The sequence below is a fragment of the Rhinichthys klamathensis genome, unplaced genomic scaffold (assembly GCF_029890125.1).
Source record: "Rhinichthys klamathensis goyatoka isolate OS25496 unplaced genomic scaffold, OSU_Roscu_1.1 h1tg000654l_1, whole genome shotgun sequence".
Lineage (NCBI taxonomy): Eukaryota > Metazoa > Chordata > Actinopteri > Cypriniformes > Leuciscidae > Rhinichthys > Rhinichthys klamathensis.
In genome coordinates this window covers 681,105-699,205 of record NW_026607098.1, presented here as the reverse complement: position 1 = coordinate 699,205, position 18,101 = coordinate 681,105, and the positions used below count along the sequence as shown (strand labels likewise).

Genomic DNA, 18,101 nt, shown 5'->3' with positions numbered 1-18,101 from the left:
AAAAATGGCATTATATGACCCCTTTAAGTTTTCAAAAAGCATTAGACATATGACCCACTATTCTGCTTCGTGTAAGTTATTTATCAATGAATTCAAACGCGTTGGCTGGCGCTGAGCAGTTGAACAGTTGTGATATTGAACAGTTGTGATATATGCCATATATCACAACTGTTCAGTGTTTTCAACCACATCATTTTTATTTTAGGTTTCAGACATTTAAATACACATAACTACTAGCAAAAAATTATATTTGTAGTTTGTAAAATATACATTGATGTCTATGGAAGCGTCAATAATAATCCTTTCCATTATAATAAGACGCATGTTTTATTCATATCAGATACACATTGTGTAAGTAGCTTTACATTTTACCCTATTCTTCTCCCAGTTCACCGGTCACTTACTTTCATGTATTTCGTGAGAAGTTGAGAAATTGACGTGTTGTAAACTAACGTTTACATGGCACCGCCCATTCGCACATATAGCTCAACTAACGCGATCATTATAAAGGTGTTTAAACAACAAAACACATCCACTTGCACATATTTGACAATCGGAATATCAGTGTTGCATGTTATAGCTAATACATTTGTGAACATTTTGAATAAAACAGGAAAAATGACATAAAAGCAGATCATTCATTCAGCGCTGTGTTGTGATTGCGCTGTGTCACGTGACAAGCAATGACGCGTCACCATGAAACATGAGTGACAGGTTCTAAATAACGGTCGCCTAGAAAAACTCACGCTGGGGGATCAGTTAGAATAGTTTAAACTTACTTGTGAAAGAGTTAATGGCTACTTTAGCTATTACATTAGCTAACTACCAACTAACATTAACAAATTGACAAGCACTTACTGGGCAGAATGGTTCTTTAAATGACGGACGAAATTGGAGGTTGTCGTCTGGCTGTCCCCAATGTTAATGTTGTATGTCTTGCAAAGCGCTGTTCGTCTTTTGCCATCGTGTGAATAATTCTTGAAGCCGAAAGCGATGACCCTCGGTAGCCCTCCGGCCGACATTTTTATGTGATATCTGATCTAAGTGGGCGTGGTGTGCGTAAGGTACGAGAGGGTATGACTGATGATAGTGTCGTGATCAACTTTAAAAAAAAAAAATTATTTATATATTTTATATTCAAACTGAAAACATGATGTGATTAACACTCAAGTCATTCAAGTCATCGTGTCTCAAGTCAAGTCAAGTCCCGAGTCTTTAACTTCCAAGTCCGAGTCAAGTCTCAAGTATTTAATTTTATGTCAAGTCAAGTCACAAGTCATAAAAATAGCGACTCGAGTCCAAGTCACCAAGTCACAAGTCCCCATGTCTGATGCATTGCGATACAAATGCCAACTTATATCCGATGCACACTTATTTAAATCGATGCATCGCATCGTTAGCTTTTATGCCGATGCACCGGTGCGAATCGGTGAATCTTACCATCCCTAATCTATACTGAGCTTGCATTGATTTATCCACCATTATCAGTGACAATGTAAATGTATAAGCTACGTTATAGCATATGTCATTGATGTATATGTCTATGCTATGCTATGCAATAATGTGGCTTTTGGAAACATGTCCAGAGTGTATGCATGGTGTTTGTGAAATGGGCAACTTCAGTACTGACCTTGGGTAGGATGAGAGGACACTCCAGACCACATTTACAGGTGCCATCAGTCAGCAAGTAAGACTTCACCTGCTCGAGGCAGGACAGCACTGATCCACTTGGACTGCACACACACACACACACACACACACACACACACAAACACCAATTACTTTACAGAAATTAGAATTGGTCTCATATTTGATGAAGTTTGCGGTAGGGATGCACCGATATGAGCATTTTGGCTGATACGATAACCGATAATTCTTTATATTTGTAAGCCGATAACCGATATATTGGCCGATAAATCTAAATCCAAATTTTGATACATCTTTTGAGAGCCTGATTACAAAAACAAAAGTCTCATCATTAAAATCCATGTCCGAAACACACAATTATAAGATTCTCATAATTTTATGTTACCGATATGACAGACTTGTGCTGTGCTGTTGCACTTCACTGCATTTTCCTTTTTTTGAAGTGATTCCAATCATATTTTAAGCTATTCAAAACCATCATGGCGAAGCTGAAGTGTCTCAGCTGAAGGAAATAATACATTTATCAGCTTTAATATATCTGCCTATATATATCTAATATATATTTGCAGCATTGATTGTTATTTTCCTGTTTATCAGGGTGAAGCTGCTTTGTATAAAGACCTACAGAAATAAAGGTGACTTGACAAATACAGTAAAGACATCAATCTATAACAGTAAAAATAAATAGACACTTTAGTTTTGACAAATAATTCTTGTGTCTGGAGAACTATATGAAATTACATGCTTCACACAGGGTCCAAACTGAACACACCGAATGAGAGCAGCCGGCTTTGAGCGAGGCAAGGCTTGTCATGCTCATGAACTATGAGCTGGCGATTAATTTTCATACTAGAAATTGCGATTAGCTTCGGTTTTGTTCATGCCACTTACAGTGTAAGCCTCAGGGCCTAAAGCTAACTTTTTGCCACTCCTGCCAATGGCCGGGGAATTAAGAAAATTTACTAGCCATGAAAACGTTTTTGCAAAAACAGGCAGTAATAATTATATTATTATAAAAATAATAAAAAATAAAAGTAATAAAAATAATTTTTAATTTTATAATTAATTATTATTCTGATTATTATAAATAAATATTATTAATTATTTTTAAAAAAATATATACCACAGCTAAAACTACTAGCCGGCAAACTAATTTACATTTAAAACATTACTCAAAGTAAAGTCAGTAATAAAATAAAAACACAATCAAATAGGGCTGTAACGATACACCAAACCCACGATTCGATTCGCATCACGATTTTTGACCCATGATTCGATTCGTATCGCGATTCTATCACGGGGGCGGGGCTTGAGGGGGCGGGGCTTGTGGTGAAAAAAGAGATTTTGAGAGAAGAAAAAAAAATACCGGTATTTTTATTAAATAACATTAGGAAAAACCTGTATAATCTAAACACCAAAGAACAATAATAACTATGCAAATTATTAAACTATACTAGGCAGTGTAGGCTGCTGCTTTTGGGTTGTGTTCTCCAACTAAATTGATTTCGGGATGGTGCCGTAGGATATGCATCTGCATGTTGGACGTGTTGCCGGTCAATTGAGGATTAATTTAATGCACTTTCTGAGAATTTATATTTCAAGTTTTGGCTGCAAATTTCACGTCTATAATGCTGAAATTGCCAAATTTTAAATAATTTATCCTCAACTAGTTTTGTGGTGTAGGTCTACGTATTTTATAATGTTAACTTCAAATAATACTAATAGTAATTTAAAGATGTGGTAGTTCTGGACAGGAAGGATAACTCTGGGAGTTGGAAGGGGTGTGATCGCGATTCTGCCTTCTCACATCGCGATACTCAGGTCCACGATCCTGTATCGCGATGTGAGAAGGCAGAATTGCGATCACACCCCTTCCAACTCCCAGAGTTCGATTTCGATTTTATATCGCGTATCGTTACAGCCCTACAATCAAATTAAAAGCAAATGCAGATATAAATACAATATAACAACAATATACAGATACAAATGAAATAAACAGTGCTTTTCAGATTGGTCTAACAGTAGTTATCAGATACAGGAATTTAATAAATTAAGCAAATGTAAAATAACACTACATAGCCTTAAATTTATCAATTAAACGTCTTAATCCTTATTAAAGTTACAAAAAGTATTTCTTTCAAGAGCAGTGAGTGATTTTAACTTTGTCCTTTGTTGTTTGATTAACATTAAAAACAGCAGGAATATTAGGCTGCTGTCACTTTAAGAGCGAATGCAGGGATCTAATAGACTGATACACATGCGTTTATTTTCTCAACTGTTTACGTTCAGGATAGACATAACCGACTACGTTTACTAGGATACTCCATATTGTTTGGCATAATTTTGTGTGAATTTAGTCCTTTCACTATATTTTTGTGCTTTTTAACAGTGTTATCCCTGCTGGATGTTGACACTACTGTTTCTCTGCACCACACTGGAAAATTAGAGAAATAAGGCATTTCCTTGAGCGCTTAAATTTCCCTTATGTGGATGGCAAAAGTGTGATTAAGATTTAACTGCACAATTATTGCGGTCATCTCAAATAATTGCTATGTTATGAACTGTCGTGAATCTGAGATTAGCTGTAGATGTAAGTTTCTCCCTCTGCTACTTTATGTAGTGATGTGCACCCAAAACTCTCCCCACATTAAGCCAGGGAAACGAAAATAGGAAAATTAAATGGAGAGCAGCAACTCTCATAATCATAAATGATGCGCCTACTCCGCCGAGTGACCATCACCTGCTGGTTGTCCTTAATATGCAACAAACAAATATCTAAATAATGCCACTGTTGCATTGACAAAAATCTATTTTTAACAAAAATAATGAATCGAAATCGTAATAAAATCACGATGTGAGCATGCACGATTTCGATTCTAAACCAATCTGAATAATTTGGATGCAGGAGAAATGATGCATCACAGAGCCAGGGGATTTGAAAGACCTGTCAAACTATCGTTGCGCCAAAGCAGTGAAGGTGCATTTCACACAGGACGCATTTTTGTGGTTAAAAACAAGAGATACTCGTCTAGAGACACGTTTTTAAAAGACAAACTTCTTAATTTTGAGCGAGATGCTGCAAAAAAACGTGAGATGCTAGGGCAACGGTTAAAGATGTCCGTCTAGCGTGCGTTTACATAGAAAAACAATGGCCCGTTGTGAACCAGTTGAACAAATATCGATAACACAGTCATTTGCGAACTGCACACACCATATGAACAGAGTTCAAAAAGGCATAAAGAAATAACAAACGGCGTCACATATCATTTATGCAAAGATATGGCAGCCGCAAAATATCGCCAATGAAGCCGGCTTCCAAAACATGATACAAACAAGAATGTGCGTAAGGAAAAAAATTATCACAAAGCCTAATTATAGAAGCTTGTATAGAACAGAATAAATAAAAAAAGGCAACCGCAACTTTTTATCTCACAATGCTGTCTTTTTTTCGTACAATTGCATGATATGTCGCAACTGACAGTTAGAAAGTCAGAATTGCGTGATATAAAGTCGCAATTGTGAGGAAAATTGTCTTTTGTCTTTTTTTCCTCAGAATTTGACTTCATAACTCGCAATTGCAAGAAAGAATTGAATTGCGTGATATAAAGTCGCAATTGTGTTTTATAAAGTCAGAATTGCATGATATTAAATCGCAATTGCAAGAAATAAAGTCGGAATTGCGAGATAAAAAGTTGCAATTATGTTTTCAAATATTTTATTCTGTGGCGGAAACAAGCTTCCATACAAAATAGCGATCCACGGCTTGTAAGAAATATTTATGACCAGTAAATTTTGGCAGGTGAGGTCAAGCAAGCAAGCATCTTAAAGGGGTCATCGGACGCAAAAAATCACTTTTATATGGTGTTTGCAAATAAATGTGTCTTTGCAGTGTGTGGACAACCACCATACAATGAAATAAATCCATTCACTCCTTATTTTTTAATCCTCAAAAAGTCTAAACACTCTCAATAATCAAGCCGTTTGGATTTTCTGAGCAATATGATGTCATATTGCTCATGCACCGCCCACAACCGCTGACAGACTGTCCCGTATTAGCATATTTCCTGTATTAGCATATCTCAGCCATTTGTATAGTGTCCACTAAGGCAGCACTTTAATGTCTTTGTGTCGACGCCCCCCATGGAAGAGGAGCAGTTGCTCATTATCATTTGCACCGAAACGGGTCGCTGTGAATAGAGCTGATTTTGAGGAGGTAAAAAAGGGTTGGACTTGTGGAAAATGAGCATCCGATGACCTCTTTAAAGGGGTCTCCATATAAAAGTGAATTTTGCATCCGATGATCCCTTTAAAACACGCTAGCATTGTGCTAATTCATGCTAGAAACATGTTAAGAACATGATAAAACACATTGTTAACTTGAATTAGCATGTTGCTAACATGAAATAGCACATTGTTAGTATGATTTATGGTTTAGCACATTGCAAACATGAATTAGACATTGCTAGCATGAACTAACACGTCGCATAGCATGTTTTAGCACATTGCTAACATGAATTAACACATTGTTTGCATTTTTTAACACATTGTTAACCTGAATTAACATGTTGCTTGCTAGCATGAATTAGCATGTTTTACACGAACATTGAGAAATTTTAACCAAAGTATGTTACAAACTTTACGTAAAGTCCCTGTAGAATCCTATCAACTATCAACTGGGTATTTAAAGAACCCTTTAAGCATAAGGAGAACGTGCATGAAGTGAGAACAGCTCTCCATACCTGATGTAAAGGACACCCGAGGCCTCCACCTTTCGCTGCCAGCCGATGGGCACCTGGGCGAGATGTCCTCTGCCGTCCCCACCCTCCCTTTCTTTACCTCCATTCATTTTTATGGACCAGTGCAAAACTCCTCGTGAGAGATCACACGCTCTTCCCTGTCCCGGCACAATGTCTCATTCTGGCGCTCAGAAGAGGGAAGACGGAGCACAACTTTCCCAGGACGCAGTGAGACGGCCTCACAGCGCAGACCAGCCACGAAACGGACTCATTACTTTTCCACTCGACGCAGACAGGACCTCCGCTGCTAGAGTCCGACCAATCAAAGCCATGAGAAAGAAGTCTGAAAGCACCTCAAATGACTAGACGCATGGAAAGAGTTGCAGCTCCCAGCAGGCAGTGGGACCCGCGGGTCCGGGTCAGGTGACGTGTCTTTACAGTGGACCGCACAGGTCACGCTCTCTCGGCAGGTCTTTAGATGTGCTGCTCATCATGGACCGTTTAGATGACGCTCGCGGAAATTCATGGTTCCTAAAAGAGAGAGAAAATATTATAATCCAAACACTTTTTAGATCGGATCGTTCGTCCACACGTTCCTCTCAAACCTTCGTTATACGAAAACTACAGTGTGTTTCTGCTCAACATACCATAATGATCTGAAAGTGGAAGACTTCATCCAAATGCTGACATGAGTCTCATTAATGAACTCAGAGAATCTGTGATCATATTCTCAAAAATACGAAATGCAACTGAAAGGAACAATCTCTTTTGGTTTTAGGGCTGTGTATAATTATTTTGTATATATATATATATATATATATAAATACACACACATGGATTTAAGACATATTTGCATGTATATACTGTATGTATATATATATATATATATATATATATATGTATATATATATATATATATATATATATGTATATATATATATATATAATTTATATTATATATAAATAATGAAGTCAGTAAATCTGTGATCATATTCTTAAAACTTCAAAATGCAACTGAAAGGAAAAAAAATGTAATTTGGTTTCTTTCTTTCTCTTGTTTTTAAAGCCATGCCAGCTTCTATATTCCAGGTTTAGTTATTCAAAAATAAAACTAAATAAGATGTTTATTGTTTAAGAATTAATTTTCTGCTAAAAACCTTAAAGGCTCATTCACATTAAGGACGATATCGATAAATATACTTCTAAAAACATTCTTAAGGTAAAAGAATAACAGAGTCCACACCACAACTATAAAGATAGAAACAATATCATTGGAATCACTTTCAGAATGATTTTTCTTAGCCGACAGCCAATCAGAATCATTCCTGGTTTAAAGCGTTCGAGCATTTAAAGAGACAGACATCAGAATGTTATCGTCCATTAGTGTGGACAGTTTCAACTCAAATCTGAAGCAGCATTTTCAACATTAATAATCATAAATGTTTCTTGAGCATCAAATCCTCATATTAGAGTGACTTCTGAAGGATCAGTGACACTGAAGACTGGAGTAATGATGCTGAAAGTTCAGCTTTGATCACAGGAATAAATTACATGTTACTCAATTTTGCCAACTCCGATCTTTTGAACTCGACTGACCATCATACATGTGGACAGGTTAGCTCTGATTGGTCAGGACAGGATTAGGATTAGCTCCACCTATATGAAAGATATATAGACCTTTATAATGTGAAGGCATCAGCATGAGTAAATAACACTGTGTTGATTTCAAAACGACATTTGAACACGGCTCACAAAGAGAACGGTCATGTTGAAATCCTGGATGAATGGCACTTAATAAACACGTTCTACGTTCAGACTGCAGGCAAAAGTGGCCCAAATCAGATTTTATTCGCTCACATGTGAATCGGATCAGATTTTCCCATGACATTGTGAGCGGCACAAACCACGTGGAATCTGATCTTTTCAATTCAGATTTGTGCCACTTCCATATGTGGTCCTAAATCCCATACAGGTCACGTTTGCTATACAGAATTCATCCGACTTTTATGTCACTCCAGAGGAACATTCGTCACAATTCTGAGCTCATGGGAGTCACATTTTACATAGCCGATGTTATCAAGACAGTTGTGAAAGAAAAGCCCTATTCGCACTGGATTAGTATTACCTGGTGACCTGCAGGTTGTCTGTGATCTTAATCCCGTGCGAATCGGCCATGTCTGTGATTTGTAAAGTAGAAATCCCCCCAAAAACGCCCTACCATATTTCTCCAAACACCGAGTGATAATATTAGTCCCGTGCCAATCGGCATCTCAGTGATTTGGCGGGATCGTGTATCCTTTTTTCAAGGTTTTTGTTTCCTGTGAGCCTTTTTATCCATCTTTCGTGAAGAATGGAGGCTGCGTTGGAGTGTTTTGAAAGTATTTTGGGTGCTGGGTCATATCGCTATACACCAAACTACTATACAATTTGCAGAAAGATAAGGCTGAAGATCATCAGCAAAAACAAAAAGATGATTAGATGGAGATGGATGACATGTATAACAGCATGCGGTAAAGAACATTCTTCTGTTTATGATAGATCATACAGCTAGACATTTCAAAGCGATAGCCTATTGACATCATATCCGGGAGATAGTCATTAAATTCAAGTAAAATCACAGGCTTCGCTTATCCCGTGCGAATGCGGCATTCAGATGTGGGGGGTGGGGGGGATGGGTGATTTCTAAATCACACGAGGTCCCCAAATAATACTAATCCAGTGCGAATAGTAGCGCTGCACAATATATGGCAATTATCGAAATATTGCAAATGTATATGCGGCGATATGCATATCGCAACGGCTTGCAATAACTGAGTCATGAACAAAAGACAGAGAGAAAATCACTCGCTGCTCTCGGCTGAATAACTTTTGTAGCTTTAATAAGAATCAGAGTATTCAATCATACAGTGAAAACTAAGCAGTGTTTTATTTTTACATTTGATTTTTCAGTGTCTGTTGTTGAACCCACGAACCCCGTGCTTTACACTGATGTTAATAACACTTCTTACGCTACAGTAAAACACTGCTGTTCACTGTCAGAAGCTGTAGGGACGTTTTCTTGTCACAAAAAGAATATGAAACACGTATGTAGGTTATATAATTTTAAATATATTTTAAAGATAATTTAAGGTTATTTTACACACTTTAAGCATTATCGTATCGCATTATTTAATGAGTTATCGCATTTTTCTTCAATATCGTGCAGCCGCAGCGAATAGGGCTATAGTCAGTGAAGGACAGTGACGTGTCAGAACTACAGTGTTACAATACAGACACAGCTCAAAGCAAAACACGAGGGATCGTATCAAATGTTTAAAAACTGCTCTTCTTTTTCGCATCCTTGTTGTTATTGCCTGCGCAAACATTCGCTGGCTTTCACGGCAGATCACACTATAAATAAACAGGCAATCACTTACTTTATCGTTCCCTGTGTTTACTTCCGTATGACAGCGTGCTGCGTGACGTCTTTTTAATCGTTCTTTTGTGCATGCAAGTCAGGATCATGATCTGTTCACACTGGAATCTGATATTGGCCACATTTAAACAACAAATTGAACTGCTATACAAAAAAAATCAGATCTGAGCACTAAGTCTCTCGGTGTGAACGTAGCCTAAGCATTTCTAATCTGAAGCACAAACAACAGGCAGATTGAATCAAGAACTGAGACGTATGTATGCGTGTATGAGATCTGAATTCACTCCTGAACATCAGCAGTGTGAACAGGTCTGAGTCCGGATCACACAAACCTCAACGCTGGACTTAGAGAAGACACGGCCACGTTCACGAGAAGACGAGCAGCTGTGTGTGTCACTGTCTTGCTGACTCACTCACTACAGGTCTGAATGAGCAGCACACACACACACACACACACACCTGCACGCGTGCTGTCAGAAAAGATTCTGACCAGAATGAAACCCATTACCTGAGCAATCAGGTGCTAATCTGCACAAACACTAAAACTGAATGACAACACCACCAGAGATGACACAATGTGATCATACACACAAGCTGTGTCCCAAATGACGCACTATGCACTCAACTGTATGATTTATACAATATTTTGTCATTCAACATCGATCCTTCACTATGTAAAGCTGTCGAGTGCATGAAACATACGACATTCAACACTTTGCTTTCTCGGTTAATTGAGTGAATCATCCTACATATTACAAAATGGCATAGAATAGTGTACAAGTATGCAAATTAGGACAGACCTACAGAGTCCGGCTCTTCTGCCCTGCAGTGACCCTTAAAGAGGTCAGAGGTCATTTACTACTATGTTTGCTGCGGAAACATCATCAAAAATGACAATGTCATCAGCTCACAAAGCACAGAAATATTCACAAGTTAAACGACAACTGGACAAAATGCAGTACGTGAAAAAGACACAGAATGTCTTGATCACTACATGAGTGTTGTTTTAGACACATCAGGTGTGTGTGTGTGTGTGTGTGTGTGTGAGAGAGAGAGAGAGAGAGTGTGTGTGTGTGTGTGTGTGAGAGAGAGTGAGAGAGAGAGAGACACTCCAGGTGTTGCCTACCAGTCATTAACATGACATAAGATGATTCCCATCTCGGCATTCAGGTTTATCCACCGATTGATATCTGTAAATACTGTGTTAATCACTGCAATCACGCTGATATGTGAGTGACAGTTGCACTGACAGTAAAATAATGTGAGTTTCAGATATGATCAGACTCTCTCTTGAAGATATACTGACAGAGATGAAACAGTAAACGTCCTGCTCACACACTTGTGTGCTTGTATAACGAAAAACATCACACTCACAATCACTTATTTCAGCATTTACTAATAACAACACTAACCCAGAGCAGATAAATGAGCAGCTGGCCCACAGCTAAGGCTAAAGCTAGCCCGAGATGATGTCGAAGAGCATCAGAGGTCGGATCGCGGATCAGCACAGGCTCGGTTCGGTTCGGGATAAAGCTCTGGGCTCATTATGGCTGCGGGTGAATCCGAGCAAGCGCACACACGCACGCACGCGCGCACACACACACATACACACACACACATAGACACACAGCTAACTGCTAACCTAAACAACACACGCGCAACAAACATACAATCTCACGTACACAAACGTACCTGCTCGCGTGCGGGCCGGAAACACTCTTTTAGCGGATTTACACTCAAATGTGTCGCCGCGGCCGAAGCACAGCAGCAGCGGCTCGATCTACCTCATAACACCCGCCACACGCATCATTTATGTCCGCTGGAAGCTCCCAGGAGAATAATAACGGAGGAAGAGTCCGCTCGGGTTTGTTTAACATCGACTCTGAGCGTTTAAAAATAAAAACAAAACGTCCACAAGCATCAACACATCCGCTGCTCTTCTGCGCTCGGGATGGAAAGATGGAGCTCCGCTATGCGCATGCGCCCCTGACAGCGACCACAATGCACCGGGGCATGACGGGACAAACGAATGATTTCGGCCCTGTTTGTTAAATGTTTCATCAGAACATTTATGCCTCATGAATATGATTCATACCTGTAAATGGTCAGTAAAAACTAAAATAAAACGAATAAATATATAAATAAATAGATAGGCCCATAAAAAACCGTTATGCTCAGCTGTGTCAGTGTCCTTTTCATTTGCATCCCATAGATAATAAAATATTTACAGAAATATAGATTGTAAAATTCATTGTATTATTGTATTATTACATGAATAGGCCAACAATTCAATTCATTTCTTTTCATATCTATTTGTGTAGCGCTTTTCACTAATACACGTCATTTCAAAGCAGCTTTACAGAAAATGCATGAGTCCATATTACAATTCAGAGAGATCTGTTATCAGAGGTGACTGCCTAAGTTATGTATTTCAGAAATGTACAAATACAAATCACAGTTAGCTAAAAATATATTCATTTAAACAATGTTATAATTTACGGCAGAAACAATGAGCTTATTGAAGCAATGAATACACCATTATTACGCCAATGTAAAATTAATTATATTTCAAATAACTCAAAAACTCAAGGAAAACAAACTAATATGCTTTCTAATTGTTTATTTAAAAAATATATAATTAAAATTGTAAAGTACTTAAAACGGCAATCGAATTAATGTTTATAACAAACATTATGTCAAGTCTATGTCAATGTCAAGTAGAATTGAGGAACGAATGGTTGATGGTAAAGTCCGCCTTTTCTGAAATGGCATTTATTCGTGTATTTATTTTTAAAAAGAAATGGAAGGTCTCAAACTTTATGTTCCTCTATATGGTAAAATATGAAATAGTGTATTATTGTCTTTGTCTGCTAATCGTTTGCCTTGATTATTGCTCCTTGCAATCTAGTTAGTTAGTGTCCATCCTGGTGCTTGTGTCTTATGTTATTGGTTGTTCACGGTCTTGTGTTGTACACAAGAATAAATCATTAAATAAGCAATAAAAATTAAAGAAAGTTTGCAGCCCGATTTACTCCCTTTCCGTTGAGTGGGCGTGGCGATAGGGTGGTTCTGCGCATGCGCGTCTCACGCTCTCGGTTGCCCTTCCCACTGAAGACTGTCAAACAGACACGCAGTACATTAGAGTTTTTATAACTATAAGGATCTTGTAACAGCGTTGAGGATCAATCCAAATTTCATCTCAACTGTTCGTGGATCATTGTTGTTATTAATGAAAGGCCGCAGCTGAAATGCTTGACGCGCTGTTAACGCCTGTCAGACGCTTTCCGTGGGCGACCAATGTGACCCTGTACGGGTGCCTGTTCGCGGGCGGCGATCTCGTGCACCAGCACTTCTCTCGTAAAGAACAGGTGGACTGGTCGCACACGAGAAACGTGGCCGTGGTCGCGTTCAGCTTTCACGGCAACTTCAATTTCTTCTGGATGCGGTTCCTGGAGCGACGCTTCCCCGGTAACGCGTTGCGAGCGGTGATGCAGAAGCTCGTGCTGGACCAGACGCTCGCCGCGCCGCTCGCCATCAGCGCCTTCTACACAGGTGAGCACATGTGACTGACTGACAGCTCTTATGACGTGAGATGTGTTGTGATGATGTCATACACAGGTGAGCACAGGTGACTGACTGACTGGTCTTATGAAGTGAGATGTGTTGCGATGATGTCATACACAGGTGACTGACTGACAGGTCTTATGACGTGAGATGTGTTGTGATGATGTCACACAGGTGAGCACAGGTGACTGACTGACAGCTCTTATGACGTGAGATGTGTTGTGATGATGTCATACACAGGTGAGCACAGGTGACTGACTGACTGGTCTTATGAAGTGAGATGTGTTGCGATGATGTCGTACACAGGTGAGCACAGGTGACTGACTGACTGGTCTTATGAAGTGAGATGTGTTGCGATGATGTCATACACAGGTGACTGACTGACAGGTCTTATGACGTGAGATGTGTTGTGATGATGTCACACAGGTGAGCACAGGTGACTGACTGACAGCTCTTATGACGTGAGATGTGTTGTGATGATGTCATACACAGGTGAGCACAGGTGACTGACTGACAGGTCTTATGACGTGAGATGTGTTGTGATGATGTCACACAGGTGAGCACAGGTGACTGACCGACAGGTCTTATGACGTGAGATGTGTTGTGATGATGTCATACACAGGTGACTGACTGACAGGTCTTATGATGTGAGATGTGTTGTGATGATGTCATACACGGGTGACTGACTGACAGGTCTTATGATGTGAGATGTGTTGCGATGATGTCATACACAGGTGAGTACAGGTGACTGACCGACAGGTCTTATGTCATGAGATGTGTTGTGATGATGTCATACACGGGTGACTGACTGACAGGTCTTATGATGTGAGATGTGTTGCGATGATGTCATACACAGGTGAGCACAGGTGACTGACCGACAGGTCTTATGACATGAGATGTGTTGTGATGATGTCATACACGGGTGACTGACTGACAGGTCTTATGATGTGAGATGTGTTGCGATGATGTCATACACAGGTGAGCACAGGTGACTTACTGACAGGTCTTATGACATGAGATGTGTTGTGATGATGTCATACACAGGTGAGTACAGGTGACTGACCGACAGGTCTTATGACTGTGTTGCGATGATGTCATACACAGGTGAGCACAGGTGACTGACTGACAGGTCTTATGAAGTGAGATGTGTTGCGATGATGTCATACACAGGTGACTGACTGACTGGTCTTACGACGTGAGGTGTGACGTGAGATGTGTTGTGATGATGTCATTGAGCAGGTGTGAGTTTCATGGAGGGCAGAGATGAGATCCTGCAGGACTGGAAGGAGAAATTCCTCAACACGTACAAGGTGAGTCTGCAGGTGTCATTTATACGGATCTGTAGATTTGCAAGGCAGGAGGTTAAAGTCACACACCTGTGTGTGTTTCTCTGTGCAGACCGGGCTGATGTACTGGCCGTTCATGCAGGTAAATCGCACTCACAACACTTTCTCACATTTAAAGGTGCAGTAAGCGATTTCTGAGAAACGTTGTTGATATTTAAAATCGACAAAACAAAGACGCCCCTAGCCAAAAGAATCACACCTTCATCTACGTAATCATGGCCGTACGCGAGTCTAGTTTCAGTGGAAGAGTGACCTCTGACCCTACCCATGATGCAGGAGTAGCGTAAACTTAGGTGAGAGTAGACGCCTCTCGTGGTTCAAACAACAAACTCAAGTCCCCAAACTCATTTTTCTAATTAAAAAATGTTCTAATTCGTGACCGGTGTTTTGTTTTGCTCTATCCCCTTCGCTTTCTGCGTTCGTCAATACATCATGCGTCGAGTCAGAGGTCAATTTTATTATCCTAACCAGTGTTGGGGAAAGTTACTTTTAAAAGTAATGCATTACAATATTGCGTTACTCCCTAAAAAAGTAACTAATTGTGTTACTTAGTTACTTTTTATGGAAAGTAATGCTTTACTTTACTTTTGCATTACTTTTTTTTTCTCACCTCGGCTGGGCTTGCTTGTTTGTTTTTTAATAACAGCAAAAAGAAGTTATATTTTGGCAAATGTAAAGACCCTTTCACACCGAAAGTGAAGTGAATAAGCCTCAGGCTGAAGGAAATGCAGATTCACTCCTGTACAGTAGAGGGCGCCGCTAACAAGCGTTCAGCTGAAGAATTGGATGCAGAGAAGTTCAACACGCTTACTTGAGCAATAAATGAAACACAAATGTGATGTTTATCTATAAAGTCATTTTTGCTTATTAGCATGGTTAAAGTGGTTTTCTTTCAAGATAGGGACTGTCAGTCAATTAATGGAAAACGAAGTAACGTGCATTACTAAGTAACTCTCTGATTATTTTATTGTAAATTTAAAAGTAATGCGTTACTTTAATAGTTACTTGAAAACAGTAATGATTACGTAACTCAAGGCCCCCAACACTGAACACTCAACACACGTAATAGGGCACAAGTGTATCTCTTGAAAGGGAAGTGTCCCGCTGACAGCTTTTGTCCCTTGTGCGCTGAGAGTAGGGCAGTGTGTGTGTGTGTGTGTGTGTGTGTGTGTGTGTGTGTGTGTGTGTGTGTGTTCTCATGTCAGTGCTCTTCACGGCTCACAGTTCCTGAACTTCTCCCTGGTCCCGGCGCTGATCCGCACGATGTTCTCCGGCTGCTGCGTGTTCATCTGGGCCTGGTTCCTCTGCTTCTCCCAGCGGAGCGGAGACGGGACCGTCACGCCAGCGCTGGACTGGATCAGAGCCGGCCCGCGCAGACCAGAACCACCCGTCTCAGGGAAGAGCGGCGGAGAATGAAACTCAGGGAGCTTCCTTCTGTTCTCTTTCTGTTTTTCTTTCTTTCAGCATTTAAACGTTACAAAATTTGGGAAAGCATATGGAGATTATTTGTGACCAGTCCTAAACTGGCTGGAGAGATCCACTTCTCCTGCTCTTTGAAAAAACTTTTAAAAAAAACTTTTTTTTTTTTTTAAAGACGGTAGTTTTTAATATTTAATTCTTCCTGATATATTAGTTTTGTTTGTCTCCATTTTTTGATTCCGTCATTCAAACACGATTCCCGGGACATACATTTAGTACTAATATTTATTAGTACACTGTAAAAAAAAAAAAAAAAATCATGATTTTTTTTCTTTTGTCAAATCTATCTGGTTCAGATAACATAATATTTATCTCCTTCATTGTATGAATTTATTTTGTTAGTTTTGTTTGTCTTCATTTTTTGATTCACAAACGGTTCCTGAGACATACATTTAGTTATTGTACTAATATTTGTTTGTATGTGTGTCTGACTGGGGTTTAATTAGTATTTTGCACACAAAAATATCTGTGGAAATATATTTATTTCAGGATTTATTTAAGGCCAGTTGCAACAAAGGTTATAATTATTAGTGAATGATCACTGAGGTTTTTCCTAACTTAAGGGTTGTATTCCAACCAGCGGCTGAAATCTGGTCACAGCACATTTACATTAGACTTTCTTCTGTATTTGATGCTATGAATATGCCTAGGTACCTTACTAATATAATCTTTAATTTTTTATGCTTATATATGCTATTATTTCTGTAATAAGCAGCTAATTCCTTTGTTCAAACATACATTTTCTTAATGCTACTTTTAGTCTTTTGATTTCATTTGTTTTGCACATCACTTGTCAATCTACAGCAAGTCCAGTGGAATGAAATTATTTAAATGTATTTAATAGGTTTTACATATTGTCGTATGGGATGGAAAACTGTTTTTAGCAAACTGTAACAACAATCTTTTTTCATTTAAATTAATGAATCACACATGGGGAGAATTATTATTGTGTATTCTGTTTCATGAAATTATATGTTAACAATAAAACAAAGTTATAAAATAACAGGCTTTTTTTAATAATAGTACATCAATCATTTGCATACTGTTCAATGTAATAAGCTGGACGTTTGAGTATAACTTTACATTAAGGTTTTATATATTAACATTAGTCAAATATTAACCAACAGTACTAAATAACTTTTTTAAATAACTTATTAATAAATGCTGTACAGAAGTATTCTTTACTGTAATGTTCATGATTGATACTCACTGCATTAATGAATGCTATCATATAGAAATGTAGTGTTATAATTTATCAATACAGCCAAAAAAATATTTTCAAACGATTTTTAAATATTTTGATAACGTTTTTTTTCTTAGTTTTACGAACGTTAAAGGAGCGTTCCATTGTATCATTCTTTAAACATTATGGGAACGTTACTTTTAAATGTTCATTGAACATTCTAAAACAAGGGGTTACATTTAAAAAACGTTAGATGAACATCCAGGCAAAACATTTTTTTGGGGAAAAAACCGTTACATTTTTATTAATAGGCTTGTTTGAGATGCTTGCCTCGCCTGAAATGTATGCGAGAGTAGGCGGCTGCAGTGAGAGGAGGAGTGGAAAAAGCGCAGGCAAGCCGGACAGATCTCGCTTCTCAGTGGATCTGACACCTGCGAGATCAAAGATGGATATCGCGGGATTCACGGGATTCACGCTCATGCACAGTGTTGCTAATAAACTGGATGTAATTTAAGTTACACACATATAAGCTGTTTATTTTTTTATACAACAATATACAGGCAATATAAGACAGAATAAGCATGCATGCATATATAGGAAACAACTTACAAGTATATACAAGTATACGAATTCTCTCAACAGCCATACAGCCTCTGGGTCACTGTTCGTTATAGGCCATCCAAATCAGCGTCTGTCATGCTTGTGAATCAAGACAGGGTGAATAATTGTGG

General features: G+C 38.8%; 2 protein-coding genes across 4 annotated transcripts in view; one reads left to right on the top strand and one right to left on the bottom strand.

Moving 5' to 3' along the window:
- Window positions 1-11,787, bottom strand: part of LOC130076472 (methyl-CpG-binding domain protein 5-like) — a 38,382-nt gene extending 26,595 nt beyond the window's left edge. The window contains exons 1-3 of one of the 3 annotated variants that reach the window (XM_056241552.1): window positions 11,491-11,787; window positions 6,387-6,914; window positions 1,631-1,733 (exon numbers count right to left, since the gene is read on the bottom strand). In XM_056241552.1, coding sequence (XP_056097527.1) covers window positions 1,631-1,733; window positions 6,387-6,493 — 210 coding nt within the window. In that variant the 5' untranslated portion in view covers window positions 6,494-6,914; window positions 11,491-11,787. Of the gene's footprint in view, window positions 1-1,630; window positions 1,734-6,386; window positions 6,915-7,030; window positions 7,130-10,924; window positions 11,376-11,490 lie in introns of those variants that run through there. The other 2 variants (XM_056241553.1, XM_056241554.1) reach the window with 2 other exon arrangements.
- Window positions 11,788-12,885: 1,098 nt separating this feature from the next.
- Window positions 12,886-16,124, top strand: LOC130076486 (mpv17-like protein). The gene is made up of 4 exons (XM_056241579.1): window positions 12,886-13,350; window positions 14,602-14,672; window positions 14,761-14,790; window positions 15,933-16,124. Exons 1-4 carry the CDS (start codon window positions 13,047-13,049, stop codon window positions 16,122-16,124), a joined length of 597 nt encoding a protein of 198 aa, XP_056097554.1. The 5' UTR covers window positions 12,886-13,046.
- The last annotated feature ends 1,977 nt before the right edge of the window (window positions 16,125-18,101 follow it).

Excerpts from the sequence above, each read along its gene's own strand:
- LOC130076486 (XM_056241579.1), top strand. The coding sequence starts at position 13,047 with ATGCTTGACGCGCTGTTAACGCCTGTCAGACGCTTTCCGTGGGCGACC. Across the intron at positions 13,351-14,601 it reads CATCAGCGCCTTCTACACAG|GTGTGAGTTTCATGGAGGGC; the intron begins GTGAGCACATGT and ends GTCATTGAGCAG. Across the intron at positions 14,791-15,932 it reads TGTACTGGCCGTTCATGCAG|TTCCTGAACTTCTCCCTGGT; the intron begins GTAAATCGCACT and ends CACGGCTCACAG.